General features: G+C 50.5%; 6 protein-coding genes across 6 annotated transcripts; 3 read left to right on the top strand and 3 right to left on the bottom strand.

Annotated features, from left to right (window-relative positions):
• Positions 1–357: 357 nt before the first annotated feature.
• ASPZODRAFT_163589 (hypothetical protein) lies at positions 358–3,784 on the top strand. Its single transcript, XM_022726635.1, has 5 exons — positions 358–1,094; positions 1,146–1,236; positions 1,282–1,770; positions 1,826–2,099; positions 2,165–3,784. Exons 1-5 carry the CDS (start codon positions 673–675, stop codon positions 3,511–3,513), a joined length of 2,625 nt encoding a protein of 874 aa, XP_022586325.1. The 5' UTR covers positions 358–672; the 3' UTR covers positions 3,514–3,784.
• ASPZODRAFT_163590 (hypothetical protein) lies at positions 3,570–4,477 on the bottom strand (the record flags this gene model as incomplete). Its single annotated transcript, XM_022726636.1, has 3 exons — positions 4,236–4,477; positions 3,802–4,183; positions 3,570–3,750 (listed from the first exon to the last, which is right to left on the bottom strand). The coding sequence occupies exons 1-3, from the start codon at positions 4,351–4,353 to the stop codon at positions 3,570–3,572; spliced, it is 681 nt and encodes a 226-aa protein (XP_022586326.1). The 5' UTR covers positions 4,354–4,477.
• Positions 4,478–5,396: 919 nt separating this feature from the next.
• Positions 5,397–7,377, top strand: ASPZODRAFT_127948 (hypothetical protein). Its single transcript, XM_022721878.1, has one exon. It carries the CDS (start codon positions 5,659–5,661, stop codon positions 7,309–7,311), a length of 1,653 nt encoding a protein of 550 aa, XP_022586327.1. The 5' UTR covers positions 5,397–5,658; the 3' UTR covers positions 7,312–7,377.
• Positions 7,378–7,386: 9 nt separating this feature from the next.
• ASPZODRAFT_138875 (hypothetical protein) lies at positions 7,387–9,532 on the bottom strand (the record flags this gene model as incomplete). Its single annotated transcript, XM_022724501.1, has 2 exons — positions 7,387–9,248; positions 9,355–9,532. 2 exons carry the CDS (start codon positions 9,530–9,532, stop codon positions 7,387–7,389), a joined length of 2,040 nt encoding a protein of 679 aa, XP_022586328.1.
• Positions 9,533–13,034: 3,502 nt separating this feature from the next.
• On the bottom strand, positions 13,035–14,106 carry ASPZODRAFT_127950 (hypothetical protein; the record flags this gene model as incomplete). Its single annotated transcript, XM_022721879.1, has 1 exon — positions 13,035–14,106. The coding sequence occupies exon 1, from the start codon at positions 14,094–14,096 to the stop codon at positions 13,038–13,040; it is 1,059 nt and encodes a 352-aa protein (XP_022586329.1). The 5' UTR covers positions 14,097–14,106.
• A 529-nt stretch (positions 14,107–14,635) lies between these two features.
• ASPZODRAFT_138877 (hypothetical protein) lies at positions 14,636–16,318 on the top strand (the record flags this gene model as incomplete). The annotated part of the gene is made up of 5 exons (XM_022724502.1): positions 14,636–14,706; positions 14,776–15,119; positions 15,177–15,913; positions 15,965–16,169; positions 16,218–16,318. The coding sequence occupies 5 exons, from the start codon at positions 14,636–14,638 to the stop codon at positions 16,316–16,318; spliced, it is 1,458 nt and encodes a 485-aa protein (XP_022586330.1).
• Between the last annotated feature and the right edge of the window lie 192 nt (positions 16,319–16,510).

Consider the following 16,510-nt stretch of genomic DNA (forward strand, 5'->3'; position numbering starts at 1 on the left):
ATGTCTGTTTCTGTTGCTGATTTATAACTCGGCATCTGTCGGAATGTCGAGTGAGATGAATGGCGAGCTGACAAAGAAATGTAAGCCTGAAGGGCCTTTTGTAAGCATTTATTAGCATCATGTTTGCTTATGAAAGTGAGACATTTCATAATGATCTGGAATTATTAAGCTGGCAGGGATTGGTATATAAGACTTTTACTTGGGATCTGAGAACCCAAATTTATCCTGTTTCCTGTTGGAAATAAAGCAGTTTTCTATGGACATTTAAAATGATAATAAATATGAGTTTGTCTAAATATCTATTCTCTACTATTCCTTATCTTCCATGAGGAAATACATCTCATTAGGGGTAATAGAGCAATATCTATTTGATTATAGTTATTTTGTTCCTCTATTCATCCTATTCTCCTTTAAAGAGTACCAAGGAATATTCAATAAAGAGAAATAACTTTGATATATCATGAAGCGCCGACCGTCAAGGCATTCTTGACAGCATATCAGGCTGAAAATCATCCATATCCAATGGAACTGACCAGGATGTGACCATCGATTCAGCCTTGCAGCACGGATGAGTTGGCAACGTGGCTGAGTCGGTGAAAGATATGAGTCCATCGTTTCCCCTCAACTTCAACTTTCCATCTCTCTCGGCTTCACCTTCTCAAACAACTTGCCATGGGAGACCCCTTCTCTGCCGCTTCAAGTGCCGTTGGCATCATCTCCCTCGGTCTGGCGACCTGCCAGCAGATTGTCGACTACTGTTCTGCATGGCGAGACTGCGACCAGGACATTCGAGATCTCCAGGACAAGGCTGGGGGATTGGGTAGCACATTGATCTCCCTGCAACAGTATCTTATTGCAAGACCAGCGACGGATCTAATGCGAAACGATATCGAGATTAAACTGCAATCCTGTCAAAGTGTTATTGGAAGGCTAAAAGTGAAGATCAAATCGTATCAGCTCACCTCATCGTCGTGGACCGACCAGATACGCCATGTCGGACACAAGGCAGTCTATCCTTTCAAGAAGGAGGGGCTGCTGGAGATGAGAGACCATCTGCAAGAGATCCAGTCGAATCTGAATTCATCTCTTCTTGTGTAAGATCTTGTCACTGTAGGAGTGAAAAGATGCTAATACCAGTCACTCAGCTCGCAATTAATGCAGACATGCAGTCTTCTTACCACAGTTACTGATCATCATGTCTCGACTACCGCATCTCTAGTGAGGATGGAGTCGGAGGTACGTCGAAAACTCATCTGGCTGTCATTGTGCTGACATCAGAAGATTGCAGTTCTCCAGCGTCTTCTTTCCAGCCCAGCCTTGCTCCAACAGGCCTGCAACGCCGATGAAGCCATCCAAGCCACACAGAACGTGTATATTCCAAGACGCCCGCAGCGAGGCTGTCAATGCCCACTGAAGCCGTTCTCAGCAGGGCAAAAGATGCACTTTCCAACTTGTCCTCGCTTCCGGTCATCGAAACAGTCACAGACAAACAGTAATAAGTGGTCTTTCACAAGCCAATTGCTCGGAATGTCTGTCAGCGTCATGTTCGCCAGCAATACAGGCAATGGCGGGTTTTCCATCTGTCCTCTTCTTCATTTTCGTGCAATAGTTCCATACGACCATCCATCTTTCAAGGCAATCGCGGAACTCAGGAAGCCCTTTATAACAATTGAGGATATAGAAAACACAATAAATAAACTCCACGATCTTTTTTCGCGAGGGAAGGCTTCGCCTACCGATGTCGACAGCAATGGAAAGACAATCCTGCATGTAGGTTGGCCCCCCCTGGCAGGTTGCTTCAGGCTAATGTCGAAAAATTATGAAGCGATGTTGCTTCTCAGTCGATGGTAAATTATTACCCAGTTTGAGTCGCCTTGTCCAGTACATGATTGATGCAGGAACTCCCTTGGATGTTGTTGATAACAACTTTGGTTATAGCACACTCGACTCGCTTCTTCGAATACCTGACATTCTAGATCACGTGACCTTGGATCCCATAATCCAGTCCAGTTCAAGTATAACTCCAGGAGTCCTAGGCTATTACACGGCATTGAACTTCAAACTGAACCTGCAACGGATTGCAAATTTCCTAGATCCAGGTGAACCCCCAAGAAATTGTAATATGGTACGTCGTGAAGAACAACTGGTCTGATTTGGGCAATAGATGTCTTTAACGACGTTGTGATCGCCATTTTTCGACGGTCAAAAGATGATCTGAAACTCGCAGTTACATCTTTTCCCTTCTTGTTGAATACTAAAATTCGATCTATTCTACCCATTGAATTGTCTGCAGATTGGGCAGAAGGCATCGAGATTCTCCTCGCAGCTGGGGCATTGCCAAGAGGATACGCACTTCAGCTCGCAGTTGAGACAAACAGCCTTGCTTCCACGAGAATGCTTCTAAGAGCAGGCTGTGAGATTGGCCTTTTCTTGTTTGTATTGTCAATATCAACTTCCTTGTTAAACCTTCTGGCAACGGAATTGGCATCCCGACGACAGCAATTGAAGGATCTGGCCAAACTCCATCTACCTTCTGCAGAATTAGCCCGGCTGGGCATTGTCGAGGATGAACTTCCTGATTCGCGGGCCAAAGAAATCTGCGAGTCCCTAACCGCAGCAGGAGTGGCCGTCGATCAGAAACTTATAGTCGAAAGGACAGACTCTGTCTTTCATTACTGCGAAACGATTGAATCCTTGGAGTTGCTCTACAATGCCGGCTTCAAGCAGGTGGATGATATAAATTACGACGGCTGGACACCAATATTGAGAGTGGGTGATTCTTACCTTCACAAAGACATCCTGCCAAAAGCACACTGGTTACTCTCGAAAGGTGCCGATGCTTACCGCCATTACCCGGGATCGACCTGGACATTTTTCCACCAGTTGTTTGAGGGGTTGACTTGGTGTAGTCGAAAAGCTATCTTGACTTACTCTAAGAGCTTGAAAGACTCCAAATTGCTTTCAAATGTATCGCTGGAAACAATGGTGGACGACTGCTGCTGCGCCTGCTCGGGGAACGGCTGTTCTCCCGAGTTGGTCGGATTCAAGGGTTTACTGAATGACAGCCTGGATCACCCCTTTTTGATGAGATATTTTGATGGCATTTTTGAGGCAATGGTGACTATAAATCCCAAGCAGAGTCACACAGCCACACTTGTCATCCGGCTGTTCACCTTCACAGAGCTGGACCTCACACATACCTGCTGCTACTACTTGCGTGAAGGAAGAGGACCACCTCCCGAAATCGAAATTGAACGCATCCAAGAGGAGGACACTGATTGTCTGAAGGAACTAGAAGAATTGTTGAAGGAGTTCAACATGGCATATACCACGCTCAATGTTCCGCTGTTACAATTTCTGCGGGGATACTGGAAGAAGCGCATGATGGAGATCAAGACGAAAGGCCCAGATGAGGAGGATATTATACAAGGTCAAGAACTGGGGGTGTTTTTGAAATTGGAAAGGGAGAAACTATGGCTGAATCCTTGGATTGAGTTTCTTGTTGAAAGCTAGTTGCATCGTGTGTGTTTATACAGTGACTCAAATGGGTTATATATACTATAAGTATACTACTCGGCCTTTGCAAAAGGACAGCCAGTGGCCTCTTTGCCAACCTGCCGGAACATCTCGACCGGATCATACCAGACCTCAATCTTCTGCAGTTGAAGTTTGTCGTTGACCTTGGCGACGACAATCCCTTGGATATCAATCGGGCCACCGTGAGACTCGATAGTGACCTTTTCACCAGAACTATTCTATTAGAAAGAGGAATATGAAGATAGAGATAAGGATGAGAAATACCTATTGTATCCCACATAGTCATGCTTCATCTCCCCCCAATGTCTCCAGCGAAAGGCCACAACAGGGGGACCAGAGTAGACCTCAAGCACCTCCCAGGCAAAGGTAGGCATCATCCGCTTAAAAGACTTGTGTGAGGATTCAAAGTCGTTATGGGCAGGGTCGTAATACTGGCTCGCGGTGAGGAGAGCGTTGTACGTGCCCACCTCGAGCATGTGGTGGCCTGTTCGTGCTGGACCGCCGTTCATGGCAAAGGTATACACTTCCTGATCGATGGTGCGCCAGTCTTTCAGGTCGGTCTTGAAGGAGGCTTCGATTTCCCAGTTTTTGACTAGATTCTCAACCAGGAAGGGGAGACTGCCGGGTTCGTGGGTCATTGTTTTGCCTGTCATTAGAAGGGATACAAACAATAGACTAGAATAGTGAATGGTTCTTACTTTTTGCGTAGAATTTGCGTGTATTGGAGTAATCCGGTGGACTGCCCAGACGCCAGGCAGCTTCATTGTCCTTGAGGACAGCATTAGGGTCGAGAACGTAGTCTGGAAGGTCACTCATGGTGATAGAGACAGGAGAGAGGGGAGAGATAAGATGAGATGAGATTGGAAGATTAGAAGAAGAGAAGAGAGAGATGAGAGAGAGAGAGATGAGATGAGACGAGAGAGATGAGATGGGATGAGATGAGGAGGGAGGAGAGAGGAGAAAAAGAAGGGATGAGGAGAGAAAAAGAGATGAGAGAGAGGAGAATAGAGGGGATGAGATGAGAAGAGAGAGAGGAGAGAGGGTCTAGCAAGGAATAATATGCAAGGCTATTCCGGTCTGGACTTGATCCCAGCATTGTAACATCAGTATCCTAGTATCTACCCTGGTTGCCATCAAAGGCAGGGTTATGAGGAGTGGAGCAAGAGCAAACAGTTGAGTAGCCAGTCAATGGCATCACTATAAGTATCTCTTATATAGTATAGTATACTCCGTAGGCAGAGTACTAATATACTAGTAGTAACTAAGTGCTCTCCTACCAAGATATAATAGAGTGTCTAATTTCCTGTCACAGGAATATATGATCATATAAGGCCCTAATTAATGTCTAGACATTTTTAGTGGCTCAGCAGTCTAGTGGCCCCTGGATGTTGTCAATTTCCTTTATGAATAAGACAAATTCAATGTTACATGAATGGACAGCTCTAGTCTATCTAGAACCTATCATAGGCCAATTGGAAGACATAATTTCCTGTGTCTCGCGTAAATATCTCGCATAACATCCTTGTCAGATCAACCTCGGTAAGGTTACTAGAGTACAGAGTACTTGATACTCCTAGTGATCATGCTAATACTAAGGACTTGATAGATAAATATAGAAACACTAGAAGTATTCTAACTAAAGAGATGAATCTAGTGATGAACCCTGCAATTTATAATCAATATATTTGGCTTTCCACTCATTGTCTCTGTAAAGTAATACTTGACTATGCCTTTTTAGTGATGGTCTAGACTTACCCAGTTAGTAATAGGCTAAAGTCTAATGGCATGTGACATCATGTGACCAAGGCGGTGAAGTGACTTGATTCCCTTGACTCAATCTTGTTCATCAATCTTAACTCAACTCCTTCATGGCCCGATTAATCTTAACTCAAGCCCGATTAATCTTGACTCAACTCTGTATGCCCTGGACTGAATATGCCCCCAGATCTCAAAACGCGTCCATCGTCGCTGGCGTGCACAGAATGTCGTAAACACCATCTCAAATGCGACGCCCGACAGCCGACGTGTTCGCGCTGTGCCCTCGCCCAGACGGAATGCATCTTTCTTCCGTCTCGCCGGGGGGGAAGACGACGTCTGGAGAGGAAGATGCGTGCTTTGGAGATGCCTCAAGCTGCCGAGGATGTTGAATCTACTCCTATCTCTATTCCTCAATCTCAGTCTCCTCTTCCTTCTATTCCTATTCCTTCTATTCCTCTTCCTTCTATTCCTCTTCCTTCTGTTCCTATTCCTTCTATTCCTATTCCTACTATCCCCCCAACCACTCAATATATCGAATCTTCATCTTCAGACATTGTGGTCCCCGAGTCGAATACCACTGTGATAGTCCCCGAAGGACGACTGGTTCGTCTGTACTACGAGAACTTCCACTCGGCGCATCCCATCCTGATTCCCGCCGGACTATACGACAAGACGAAAGCGGCAGCATGTCTGCATCAAGTGGTGACGTTCATCGGCAGTCACTACTCGCTCGTGATGAGCAACGACACGCTGCACGAAGCGACCTGGCTGGCTGTGAGCAGCGTGGAAGAGCGCACGCCGGCGACAGTCCAGGCTCTCCTGCTGTACTCGATCATCATGAGGGCGCGCAACGAGATCACTCGCGCCGAGTCGTGTCTGACGCAGGCGATCGACATTGCCGTTGAGCTGGGCATGCATCGCGACGGGTTCGCGGTCGCCGCGGCGTCCAGCGAGCACGAGGCAGAGAGTCTGCGACGTACCTGGTGGGAACTGTTTATCTGGGAGGTACAGCTGGCGACTGTGCAGGAGGGGATCCCCCTGCGGTGCAGCCAGCTGTTCTCGGACGTTTTGTTGCCGTGTGAAGAGACGACGTACGCCTCGCCTTCGTCACAGACTATCCCGCCGCCACAGTCTCTTGCTTCCTTCCGAGCAAGGATCTTCACGGAGGAAGAAGAGGATGAAGAGGGAGGGGAGAGCAAAGAGAAGAAGAAGAGCAGCCGGTACTCGTCGTTTGCGTATCGGATCGAGGCGGCTCGCATCCTGGCGCGCGTGTTGGTGCTCAACCGGCTGCCGGAGACGCACCAGGACCATCTGCAGGCGGTGGCCAACGCGCTGGTGAGCTGGATGCACCACCTGCCGGAATGCAAGCTGGACATAGTCGACATGTTCGGGACGATCGACGAGATGTTGTTCCAAGCGCACTACACGATCCGATACGCGGCGATGCTGCTGCATTTACCACGCAGCAATCTCCGGCCGCGGCTGCCCGAGAGCCCGTTTGCCATCTGCCCGAGGACTCCTGTGCGGCTGTCGCCCTCGCTGACGCGCCAGGTACACGATATCAAGACGGTCGAGGCCTCGAAACAGCTGTCGAACCTGTTCTCGATGCGGTCGGGGGCCCAGGGGACCAGCCCGCTGGCGGTCTGCGGTCTGATGCTGTGCGGCCTCGTCCAGCTGGCTGCAGCAGAGCGTCACGGCGCCGAGTGTCTCGACCACCACCAGAACCGGCTCGTGCTGGTGCTGGGATACCTGCGTATCCTGCGCAGCAAGTGGGCGCTCGCCCATGAAGCGTACGCTCGACTGCGTGCCACGGCGGCGCAGACGGCCGCCACGGCGACGAGCGAGTACTCGCCTTTTGAAAGCCGCAGCACGCCGACCCAGGCGAATCCCTTGCCCCTGGCGGAAGACGAGATGAATGAAGCGGTTTCGTGGTCCAATCTCTTCTCCGAGTACATCGATCCTACCTGTGGAGATTCGTTGTCTCTCTACCTCAATCCAGAGAGAAATTACATGTAACAGATATTCGTAACTTGGACATATTTATATACTGATAGTTATATTATATACTGATAGGTATGGCAGTAAAATGTTTTATAAAAACCGCTTCGGCATGTAGAGCGGCATGGAGTCCTCCCACAAGGTATCGGTGACGATCTTCTTGTTGGAGCCATCCTTGTCCATGACCATGATCTGGCCGTAGGGCTGGAAGGTGTCGTCGTAGAGGGCGGATTCATCGCGGAAGCCATACATGCCCGAACTCCACATGATGCGGTTATCCTGCGACCAGACGGCGTGGGCGTCGTTGGCGAGCGAGTCGGTGACGCGATTCAGATCCGTTCCGTCGGGGCGGATGGTGAAGATGTCGAACCGGTCTGCGTACCATCTTGACCCGTAGGCTTCGGTCCAGTTGTCGTTGCGGGTGAAGACGATGAGCTCGCCGTCGGGCGACCAACCCGGGGTATTGTCCCATCCGACGGTGAGCTGGGTGGTTTCGCCGGTGGTGAAGTTGAGGATCTTGAGGCCGAGGGGGGCGCCGGTGGTCATGCTCCATTCGCGATAGACAATGGCGGAGCCGTCGGGAGACCAGGAGGGGAAGCCGGCGTTGATGTCGCCGTCCCACACGGTCAGGTTCTCAAACGAGGAGCCGTTCTCGAAGGCGTGGAAGATGGCGGCCGGGGTGTCGACGCGATCGACGAACCAGGCGCCGAAGCCGACGACCAGCTCCGTGCCGTCGGGGTTCCAGGAGGGCTGGAAGGCGCCGGACTCGCCCTCCTCGAGATAGAGCACCTCGGTGGCGTTGTCCTCGGAGTAGATGGAGTACGAGTCCAGGGCCGTGACGAGGTCGGCGTAGAGCGGCGTGGAGGTGACCAGCGAGCCGTTGGCATAGCCCAGCACCTTCTGCGTGCTCGCGATGCGGTTCACCTTGTCGTTGTGCAGGGGGAAGACGTCCATGTAGCGGTACTCCCACTCGGTGTCGAAGCTCCAGAGCGGCAGGTCGGGCGTCTGCTGCGTCCAGTCGGGCATCTCGAAGATGATCTTGGACCCGTCGGGCGACCAGGCCGGACTGCGCATGCCCGAGACGTTCCAGGCCGTGTGGCCGGCGTCCGGGTGGGTGTAGTTGATGCCTCCGTCGGGAACGCCGCCCTTGATCAGGTATCCGACGTTGGTCGAGTTGCCGATGTAGTGCTGGGCGACCTTGACGTAGTCGCCCGAGGTGAGCTCGACGACGTCCTCGCCCGTGGCGACGTCGACGCTGTGCACCTGGGCGTCGACGGCGAGCTGCTCGCTGCTGACGCCGTGGGCGTAGTACGTGTTCTCGCGCGTCATCTGGTTGTAGATGAGGCGGCTTCCGTCGGGCGACCACTGCGGCGTGCCGAGCGAGTATCCGTCCTCGCGACGGACCAGCCGCAGATCCGTTCCGTTGGGCCGGATCACGTACAGGCCGAGACTCTGCGTGTGTTCCCAGCCGGTCCCGTCGGAATGGCCCGTCCAGTCCGTGTTCCGGTCGGACGAGAAGGCGATCCACTCGCCGTCGGGCGACCACGCCGGCCGGTAGTGGCCCGTCGGCCAGGTGTTGTCGGCGCGCGTCAGATCCGTGTCGGTGAGGTTATACGCGACGCCGCTGGCCAGGTCCTTGACCCAGATGTTGGTCGTGTAGTTGCCGTACGTCGACACGTACGCCAGCTTCGTTCCGTCGGGCGACAGCACGCCGCTGTCCTCGATCGAGTCCGTCGCCACCAGCACCTCCAGGCCCGTGCCGTCGGGATGCACCCGGTACAGGTCCGACTGGCCGAACCCGCGGCGCTCGCTGGTGAAGACGATCCATTCGCCGTCGGGCGACCATGAGGCGTGGTAGTCGAAGGGGGTGGTCTGGTTGCCCATCAACTCCGTGATGTTGCTGCCGTCGGCGTTGGCGATGTACAACTGGAACCCGGAGGGGCCGATGCGGTTCACTGATAGTTAGATCCATACTATAGAGTATAGTAAAGTATACATAGAGTATAGTATACTATACTATAGAGTATAGTATACTATACTATAGAATATAGGATGTCTTACTGTAGAAAATGCCTTTCTTGTCATCACCAACTTGGCTCCCATGACGCCGCACAGGCTGTTCCTGGGCCTGGCGGGCAGCATAGGGACACGCCCGGGGCTCCGCAGCTCGTTCGGCATAGGGACACCCTGCGGCAGCGGAGCCAGCTGCCAGGGCAAGGGCAAGGAGAGAGAAATGCATGGTGGGATACTGCAGAGACAGTATAAGGAAGAGGCTGCTGCTGTCGAACAAGAGTGGAGGTGCTCCCGCTTTATATAGGTTGGATCTCCACCGACCCACGAGGCCTCGTAGACAGCACCATGCCCAGTCCGATACCAAGACAGGGCTCTGAACTAGCCAGCAAGACATTGGCAATGCCTCTCCTCGCGGTGATTGAATGCTCCACTGCCCGGTGTCTCGCGGTCAGGCACGGAGGTTCCGATCCTCCGGGCAGATGCAGAGGGCCTGTATTGGACACGCGATGATACGCTGTGACTGCGGTGACACGCAGGATGGCAACGGCGGGAAATAACAGGCAGCAGGGAACAGACATTGCCCAAGGTACAGCCAACGGAACGCCAAGGGACGGCCAAGGGTTGAGTGGAGTCTGTATTAGGATCTGCACAGACAAGGCCCTAGCGGTGGTGGTGAAGATGGATCTTTCTTGGCAGGATTCTTCAGTCCTTGAGTTATAGTATGTATATAGCTGAATAGCTGAATAGCTGATAGCTCATAGCTGATAGCTGATAGCTGAAGTATATCACGTAAGTATATGCAATAAATATAGCTGAAGTATATGAAGTATATGGATAAGTATAAGTATCAATATAAGTACCTAGTAGAGACAATATATCTCCTCCGATTGGCTTGCAGATCACTTCCTGTATCTGTAATACCACCGTACAATACCTGCGCTACCGAGGTACTTCTCCGTACTTGTATCCAATGAACATCCGAGGAACTCTCCATAGGTACAGGCTAGCCTGACTAGAATACAGGGAATGCAGCCTCTCGAATTACTAATGCAGGAGGTGCTCGTCCCCTTCTGGTCCAGCACAGCCGCATCAAGCAACTCCGCCCGGCTCCGAGACCGACTGTCGATCCCCCAGTCCGCCGTGATGCCGAGATATTATTAGCAGTACTTAGCAGTAGTAGTAACTGTGCTATGTTTCTGAATTCAAAAGTACAGAATGTGATGGGTAGTTTAACTTTAGTCTATACTATTTAGTCTGAGTACTATGTTAGTCTATACTATTTAGTCTGAGTATACTATAGAGCTAGTCCTGTCCTACGGAGTGTACGGAGTATAGTAGCCTCCGACGGATGTACTCCGAGGCCCCTGCTAGTTAAGCTGTCCAGAATCCACGCACGCAGCCAAGTCTGGGAACTGCCTGAGTAATATCTTCACTCTGTGATGACGTACTGCACTCCACAGATGGGGTAGAAGATGGGTAGAACAAGTGCGCGGGGAGGACCGGACTTTCCGGCAGAGTTTTCAATAGCAACTTTAATTCTATTCTACATTACACAAATCATACTCAATATTCAATCCTGGAAATGATTCAACGACTTCAAGGATTCATTCTCTCTACTTGTACTCCTTCTATACTCCTTCTATATCCGTACTCGTACTCTGTACTCGTACTCTACCGCTAAATGCCGCAGGCATGGATGGCGATCCTGAATTATTCACTCCATTTTCCTCACTACCCATTGGCTGAATAATAGCGTGCAGAATAGACACGGAAACAAGACTACTACGGGTTCTATATTAGGGCACGGCCGGCACAGCCCGCAGGATTCCCTTTGCCGTTGTATCAGGGTGGTGGCGGAGCACGCCTCAAAACCAAGACCAGAGAACTACTCTGTCGCTCTGCCTGTTCTTTGTCTGTACTCTAATGCGAGGAACGGCCTCTTCCGATTGATCCTCCCCGATCCGATCTTCTTCCTCGTCGTGCCGACCTGTGGTCAAGTCTAGACAAGCATTAGCCATGCAGCCAAGCCTCTATCTCGCCCCCACGTGCGAAGCGAAGTGGTATCGACATGGATTAAATGTATCCTGCAAGATTATCACTATCAGAATAATACCATTGTTCTTATATCTCATCTCATACTATTTTTATTATTTATCATCTGTCCATTATCTACCTATTATCTATATCTATATCTATATCTATATCTATATCTATATCTATATCAATACTATATCTTACTTCCTATACTATTATACAATTATCTATCATTTGTGCTATTCTTTAATCATAATTTCCGCGCGAGCTCCTATCTCTAGGCTTATGCATCAGCCCTGATTCGGGCACTAATATTCAGCCAGTTATTCCAGTTGATTAGTCCGTAGTTAGTTCGATAGTTCGATCCAATACTAGCTCAATAATTAGCCATCACTAGTTATTTCACTGTCTAGCTCTGCAAAGAGAAATTAGAAAATGGCTTATGCTAGCTCAGGTAAGTCTGACCGAGATGCATCAAGTAAGCGTGTGATGGAGGAACAAGCCACAAAGCCTTCAGGTTACAACACTAGCATTAGTAGACAGAATAGTGAGCTGTGATTTCATACAAGAGCTGAAGGGTATTAAGCTAGACTGTAGTGATTTCAAAAGTACTGCGAAGCAGACTGTAGTGATTTCAAAAGTACTGCAAAGCAAGCCTGTTAGGGACTTATTTATATAACACTACTTATAAATAATGTCCCTAAGGCTTTACTAGGGCTTACACCTTCCTATTTAGTAAGAGGGCTCGTCTGAAGACGCGATTAGTATTACTAATGCGTCAGCTTTTATCAATCTAGGCTCTAGGCTCTGAGGATTATTCATATATAGGACTGCAGCAATACTTGCTTCCCATGTATCATTCTTCGCATTCTTAATGATAGTTACCTTGGCACTAGTCTAGCTCATAACCTATTACATTGTTGGACCTGTTCTTTAACCCAAGCAGCCCCTCAAAGTTGGTTAGCCGATCTACCTCGATTGATTCAATCGTGATCGAGACAGTCTGGACAGCCGGAGATAGTCGGAGTATGCCAAACCTGGATCCTACAAATATTGGTTTTAATTGTTATAGAACTTAGAGTATATGATGAATCAAAGATGCTTGTAAAGCTGAATCAATCAGGACTATAGCTGAATAGATCAAGAGTATCATATCTGTGACCTGCGACAATACTTTTTAGTATACTATATAGCTATAATTTCTAATAAACCTCCAATAAAAGTTATATAAAACCTAAGAAATGATTATACTAATGTATCCTTTGCCAGGCCTGATCCAAACAGTATCCTGCAATTGAGGTCTACAAAATTGAGGTCCACAACAAATAAGCTGTATTGGCTGATTCCAATCAGCCTGGTACTGGCCGTTGCCGGCATGCTGATCAGTTGTAATCTATACTACTTAACATCATATCATACCATGAGCTCACATTGCAAAATATATATAAATATATAAGTGTACTAGAGTAAATATGTAGTAGTATAACATACATATTAGAGAGACATTTGATACAATACTATTATCTGATATAGTTCAAGCATGATCTACTTGAGAGTAGCCGAGACCAATATGAATAATAAGATCTGTATAGCAGTTAAATCATCACAAACAATACTATTAGCGTAGAGTATAAGATACTGAGTATAAGATAATAGAGTTTTACTTTATACTATTATACTATTATACTATCTATGCTCTAGATACGCAATAAATCCCCTCTGACCTCTCCCAAAGAGATACGATAGAACCTCGTCTCGTTACAGGCATAGATAACCCCCCCCTCGCCAAAACAGAAATTGGCCACCCCGTTCTCTACCGGAATAGAAGCCAGAAGGACGCCGTACGGATTCCAGATCTGGATGCCATCGCCGCAGCCGGAATAGACGTTTCCGTCTGTATCGCATTTGATCCCGTCGGGGAACCGGCCGGCGGCGTACGCGAAGAGTCTCCTATTCACCAGGAAGGGTTCGGGATGCGACTCTCCCTTCTGCTCGGGATAGACAATGTCAAAGGCATAGATAGATGACGGACGGGTGAAGTCCGGGCCGGTATTTGACGCCCCCGAGATGGCCCCCGTGTCGGTCACGTAGAGGGTTTTCCGGTCCGGAGAGAAACAGAGGCCGTTGGGACGGGAGAAGCCGTCGGCCAGGGCTCGGATGGAGTGCGTGTGAGGGTTGAAGCGGTAGACTTGCGGAGGCAGTTGCGGGGGGGATCGGATGCCCTGGTGGAAGCCGTAGGGGGGATCTGTGAACCAGATGGACTGGTCTTCCGGATGGACGATGACATCGTTGACGGAGTTGAAGGGGACGCCGTAGAAGGAGTCCACGACGACGCTTGCCTTGGATGGAACGGCCGACGCTTCTGTCGGGATAGGGAGCCGGATGATTCCTGATAGATCGCTGGGATCTGTTGATCCCTGCGCGCAGAGCAGGATGTGCTCGTCACCGTCGTTGACACCCCCGTTGAGCATAGCGCTATGGCAGCCGTCAAAGGTCACTTCCTCGACCTTGACGCTCTGCTCCTGTGCCTCCTGCCGGCCGTCATCGTAGATCCGGAACAGCTTGACGTGCTTGTTGGCCGTGGCGGGAGTGGCCACCCCCGGGGCATTCTGCAGCTGGTTCGAGGTGACGAACACGCTGCGGGTGGGATGGTGGTAGATGCATGCCTCGTGGAAGTCGGCGGTGTCGGACTGGGCCAGCAGAGTGACCTCGACCTTGTCAAAGGGCATCTTTTGCTGGGTATATAGTTTGGCCATCGGGGGGGGGGGGGGGAGAGTCGGTCAAGGGACAAAAGGATCGGAACCACCGGAAGAAAACAGACGGACAAGGGCCGAGGAAGAGACGGAAGAGTCAGAAGAGGCGAGAAACGAAGGCTTATATGTGGATCCGAACAATTACCGATCGGATGTAGATGGAGGAGATGTAGAGTTGAAGAAAAGATACCTGGTTTAACCAGGAGAGACGAGAGAATAGAGAGAAGCAGAGAATAGAGAGAGAGAATAGAGAGAGAATAGAGAGAGAATAGAGAGAAGCCAGAAGAAGAAGACAGGATACACCCATATATGCAGTCTAATAAAGATACAGGCAAGGATGATTGCTTGATCTTATGACGCCCGGAAGGTGAATAGCCGCCCGGCGTTTGAAATTCCCCCATTGGGACTCCCCGTGGGGTTCCACATGGCACTTATAAGTTCTCCGCAGCTGCAAAAGGAGCTTAATTTCTTTCCCGTCGATAACCATCAACCCTTGCCTCCTTCTTCCATCTGATAATCCTCCTCCTCCTCGAGTGCTGAGCATGAAGCTGACGGGAAACGCTCTCTTCGGCGTCGTCGTCGCCCTGACGGCGCTGGGGTTCATGCAGATTGGGTATGTGTCTTTTCTACCCCTCCTTTTTCACCGCAATTTGACTGCGAAGTGATCTTTACTGACCAACAGGTTCGACAACGGCCTGATGGGTAATCTAGTGACGGAGTCGTCCTTCCTCCAGACCTTCGACAACCCCTCCTCCGTCATCACCGCGTTGATCGTCTCCATCATGGACGTCGGCGCGTTCTTCGGCAGCATCGGCACCGCGTTGTTTGGCGAGGATCTCGGCCGTCGCCGCAGCATCGCCCTCGGCGTGGTCATCATGATGATCGGCTCCGTGCTGCAGGCCAGCTCCTACAGCCTGGCGCAGATGATCGTCGCCCGTATCGTCGCCGGCGTCGGGCTGGGCGTCGTCAATTCCACCTCGCCGGTGATGATGGCCGAATTTGCGCCTAAGGCAACCAGAGGCTTATGTAAGGCTCCGGTCATTACTAAGCGATTCGATTCTTACTAAGCGATTCAATCAATAGACGTCTGCATGCAACTGACGACGCTCAACCTGGGCATCTGCCTCATCTACTGGATCGACTTTGGCTTCTCGGGCGGCAGCGGCAGCTACGTCTGGCGCGTGCCCATCAGTCTGCAGTGGGTGCTGCTCATCCCGATGCTGGCGCTGGTGTACCTGGTGGACGAGACGCCGCGGTGGCTGGCGGCGCACGACCGCAACGAGGAGGCTCTGGACGTGCTGATGCGGTTGAACCACGGCCGTATGGACGAGGCCGACGTGCGGGCTCTACACGAGGATATCGTGCGCACCGTCGCGGTCGAGAAGCAGCTGGGCGCCGGCTCGTGGAGCGACCTGCTGCGCAACGACGAGCTGCAGAGCCAGCGCCGTCTGCTCATCGCCTGTGCCGTGCAGGCCTTTCAACAGCTGGGCGGCATCAACGCCATCATCTACTATTCCGGCACCCTGTTCGAGACCTCCATCGGCTTTTCCACGCACATGTCGAGCCTCATGTCGGGCTTCCTGCAGACCTGGCTCTTTGTCGCCAGTTTCATCCCCTGGTTCCTCATCGACCGCATCGGCCGGAGGCCTCTGTTGCTGTCTATGGTCTCCGTCATGGCTGCCGTCATGGCCGTCCAGACGGCCCTCATCTACCAGGTGCAGCACAACACCTCTATCTCGTACGCGTCCGGTATTGCGGCGGCGGTCATGCTGTTCGTCTTTGAGGGAGCCTTCACCATCGGCTTCCAAGCAACTGTTTGGGTAGGAAGTGCTCTAGAATTTATACATATATCACAGAATTGACATGCTTAGGTATATCCTGCGGAAATCCTCCCTCTCCGCCTGCGTCAGCGAGGATCGTCCATCTCGACCGCTGCCAACTGGATCTGCGACTATCTCATCGTGCAGATCACGCCGCCGGCCATCACGAATATCGGCTGGCGCACGTATATCATCTTCACCGTCTTCAACGTCACCTGGGTGCCCATCATCTACTTCTTCTTCCCGGAGACAAAGGGTGAGCTGGATTCTTCTTTCTACTTCAATTCGTATACTAACAATGTAGGCCTCGAGCTGGAAGACGTCGATCGGCTGTTCGCAGGCGACAGTGTAGCCACCGCAGAGCTCTTCTCTGGCAAGGGAGCTGAACATATGGAGATGGAGTGATTCACTTTATCCAGACGATGTACATGACTATCACATGAATGTATATATTATATCTTGACAGCCATCAAATCTGTTGTTCATCTACCTAGGTGTATAGTAAGATTCAGAGGTCTAGTACTAGTATAACATGAACATCACCCTCTATCAAGGTGATGTTCATTAAATTGTAAAATCTAGGTAGCTTTTAGATGG

The sequence above is a fragment of the Penicilliopsis zonata genome, assembly GCF_001890105.1.
Source record: "Penicilliopsis zonata CBS 506.65 unplaced genomic scaffold ASPZOscaffold_1, whole genome shotgun sequence".
In the NCBI taxonomy this organism is placed as follows: domain Eukaryota; kingdom Fungi; phylum Ascomycota; class Eurotiomycetes; order Eurotiales; family Aspergillaceae; genus Penicilliopsis; species Penicilliopsis zonata.

Excerpts from the sequence above, each read along its gene's own strand:
- ASPZODRAFT_163589 (XM_022726635.1), top strand. The coding sequence starts at position 673 with ATGGGAGACCCCTTCTCTGCCGCTTCAAGTGCCGTTGGCATCATCTCC. Across the intron at positions 1,771-1,825 it reads ATGGAAAGACAATCCTGCAT|CGATGTTGCTTCTCAGTCGA; the intron begins GTAGGTTGGCCC and ends AAAATTATGAAG. Across the intron at positions 2,100-2,164 it reads TGCAAATTTCCTAGATCCAG|ATGTCTTTAACGACGTTGTG; the intron begins GTGAACCCCCAA and ends TTTGGGCAATAG.
- ASPZODRAFT_127948 (XM_022721878.1), top strand. The coding sequence starts at position 5,659 with ATGCCTCAAGCTGCCGAGGATGTTGAATCTACTCCTATCTCTATTCCT.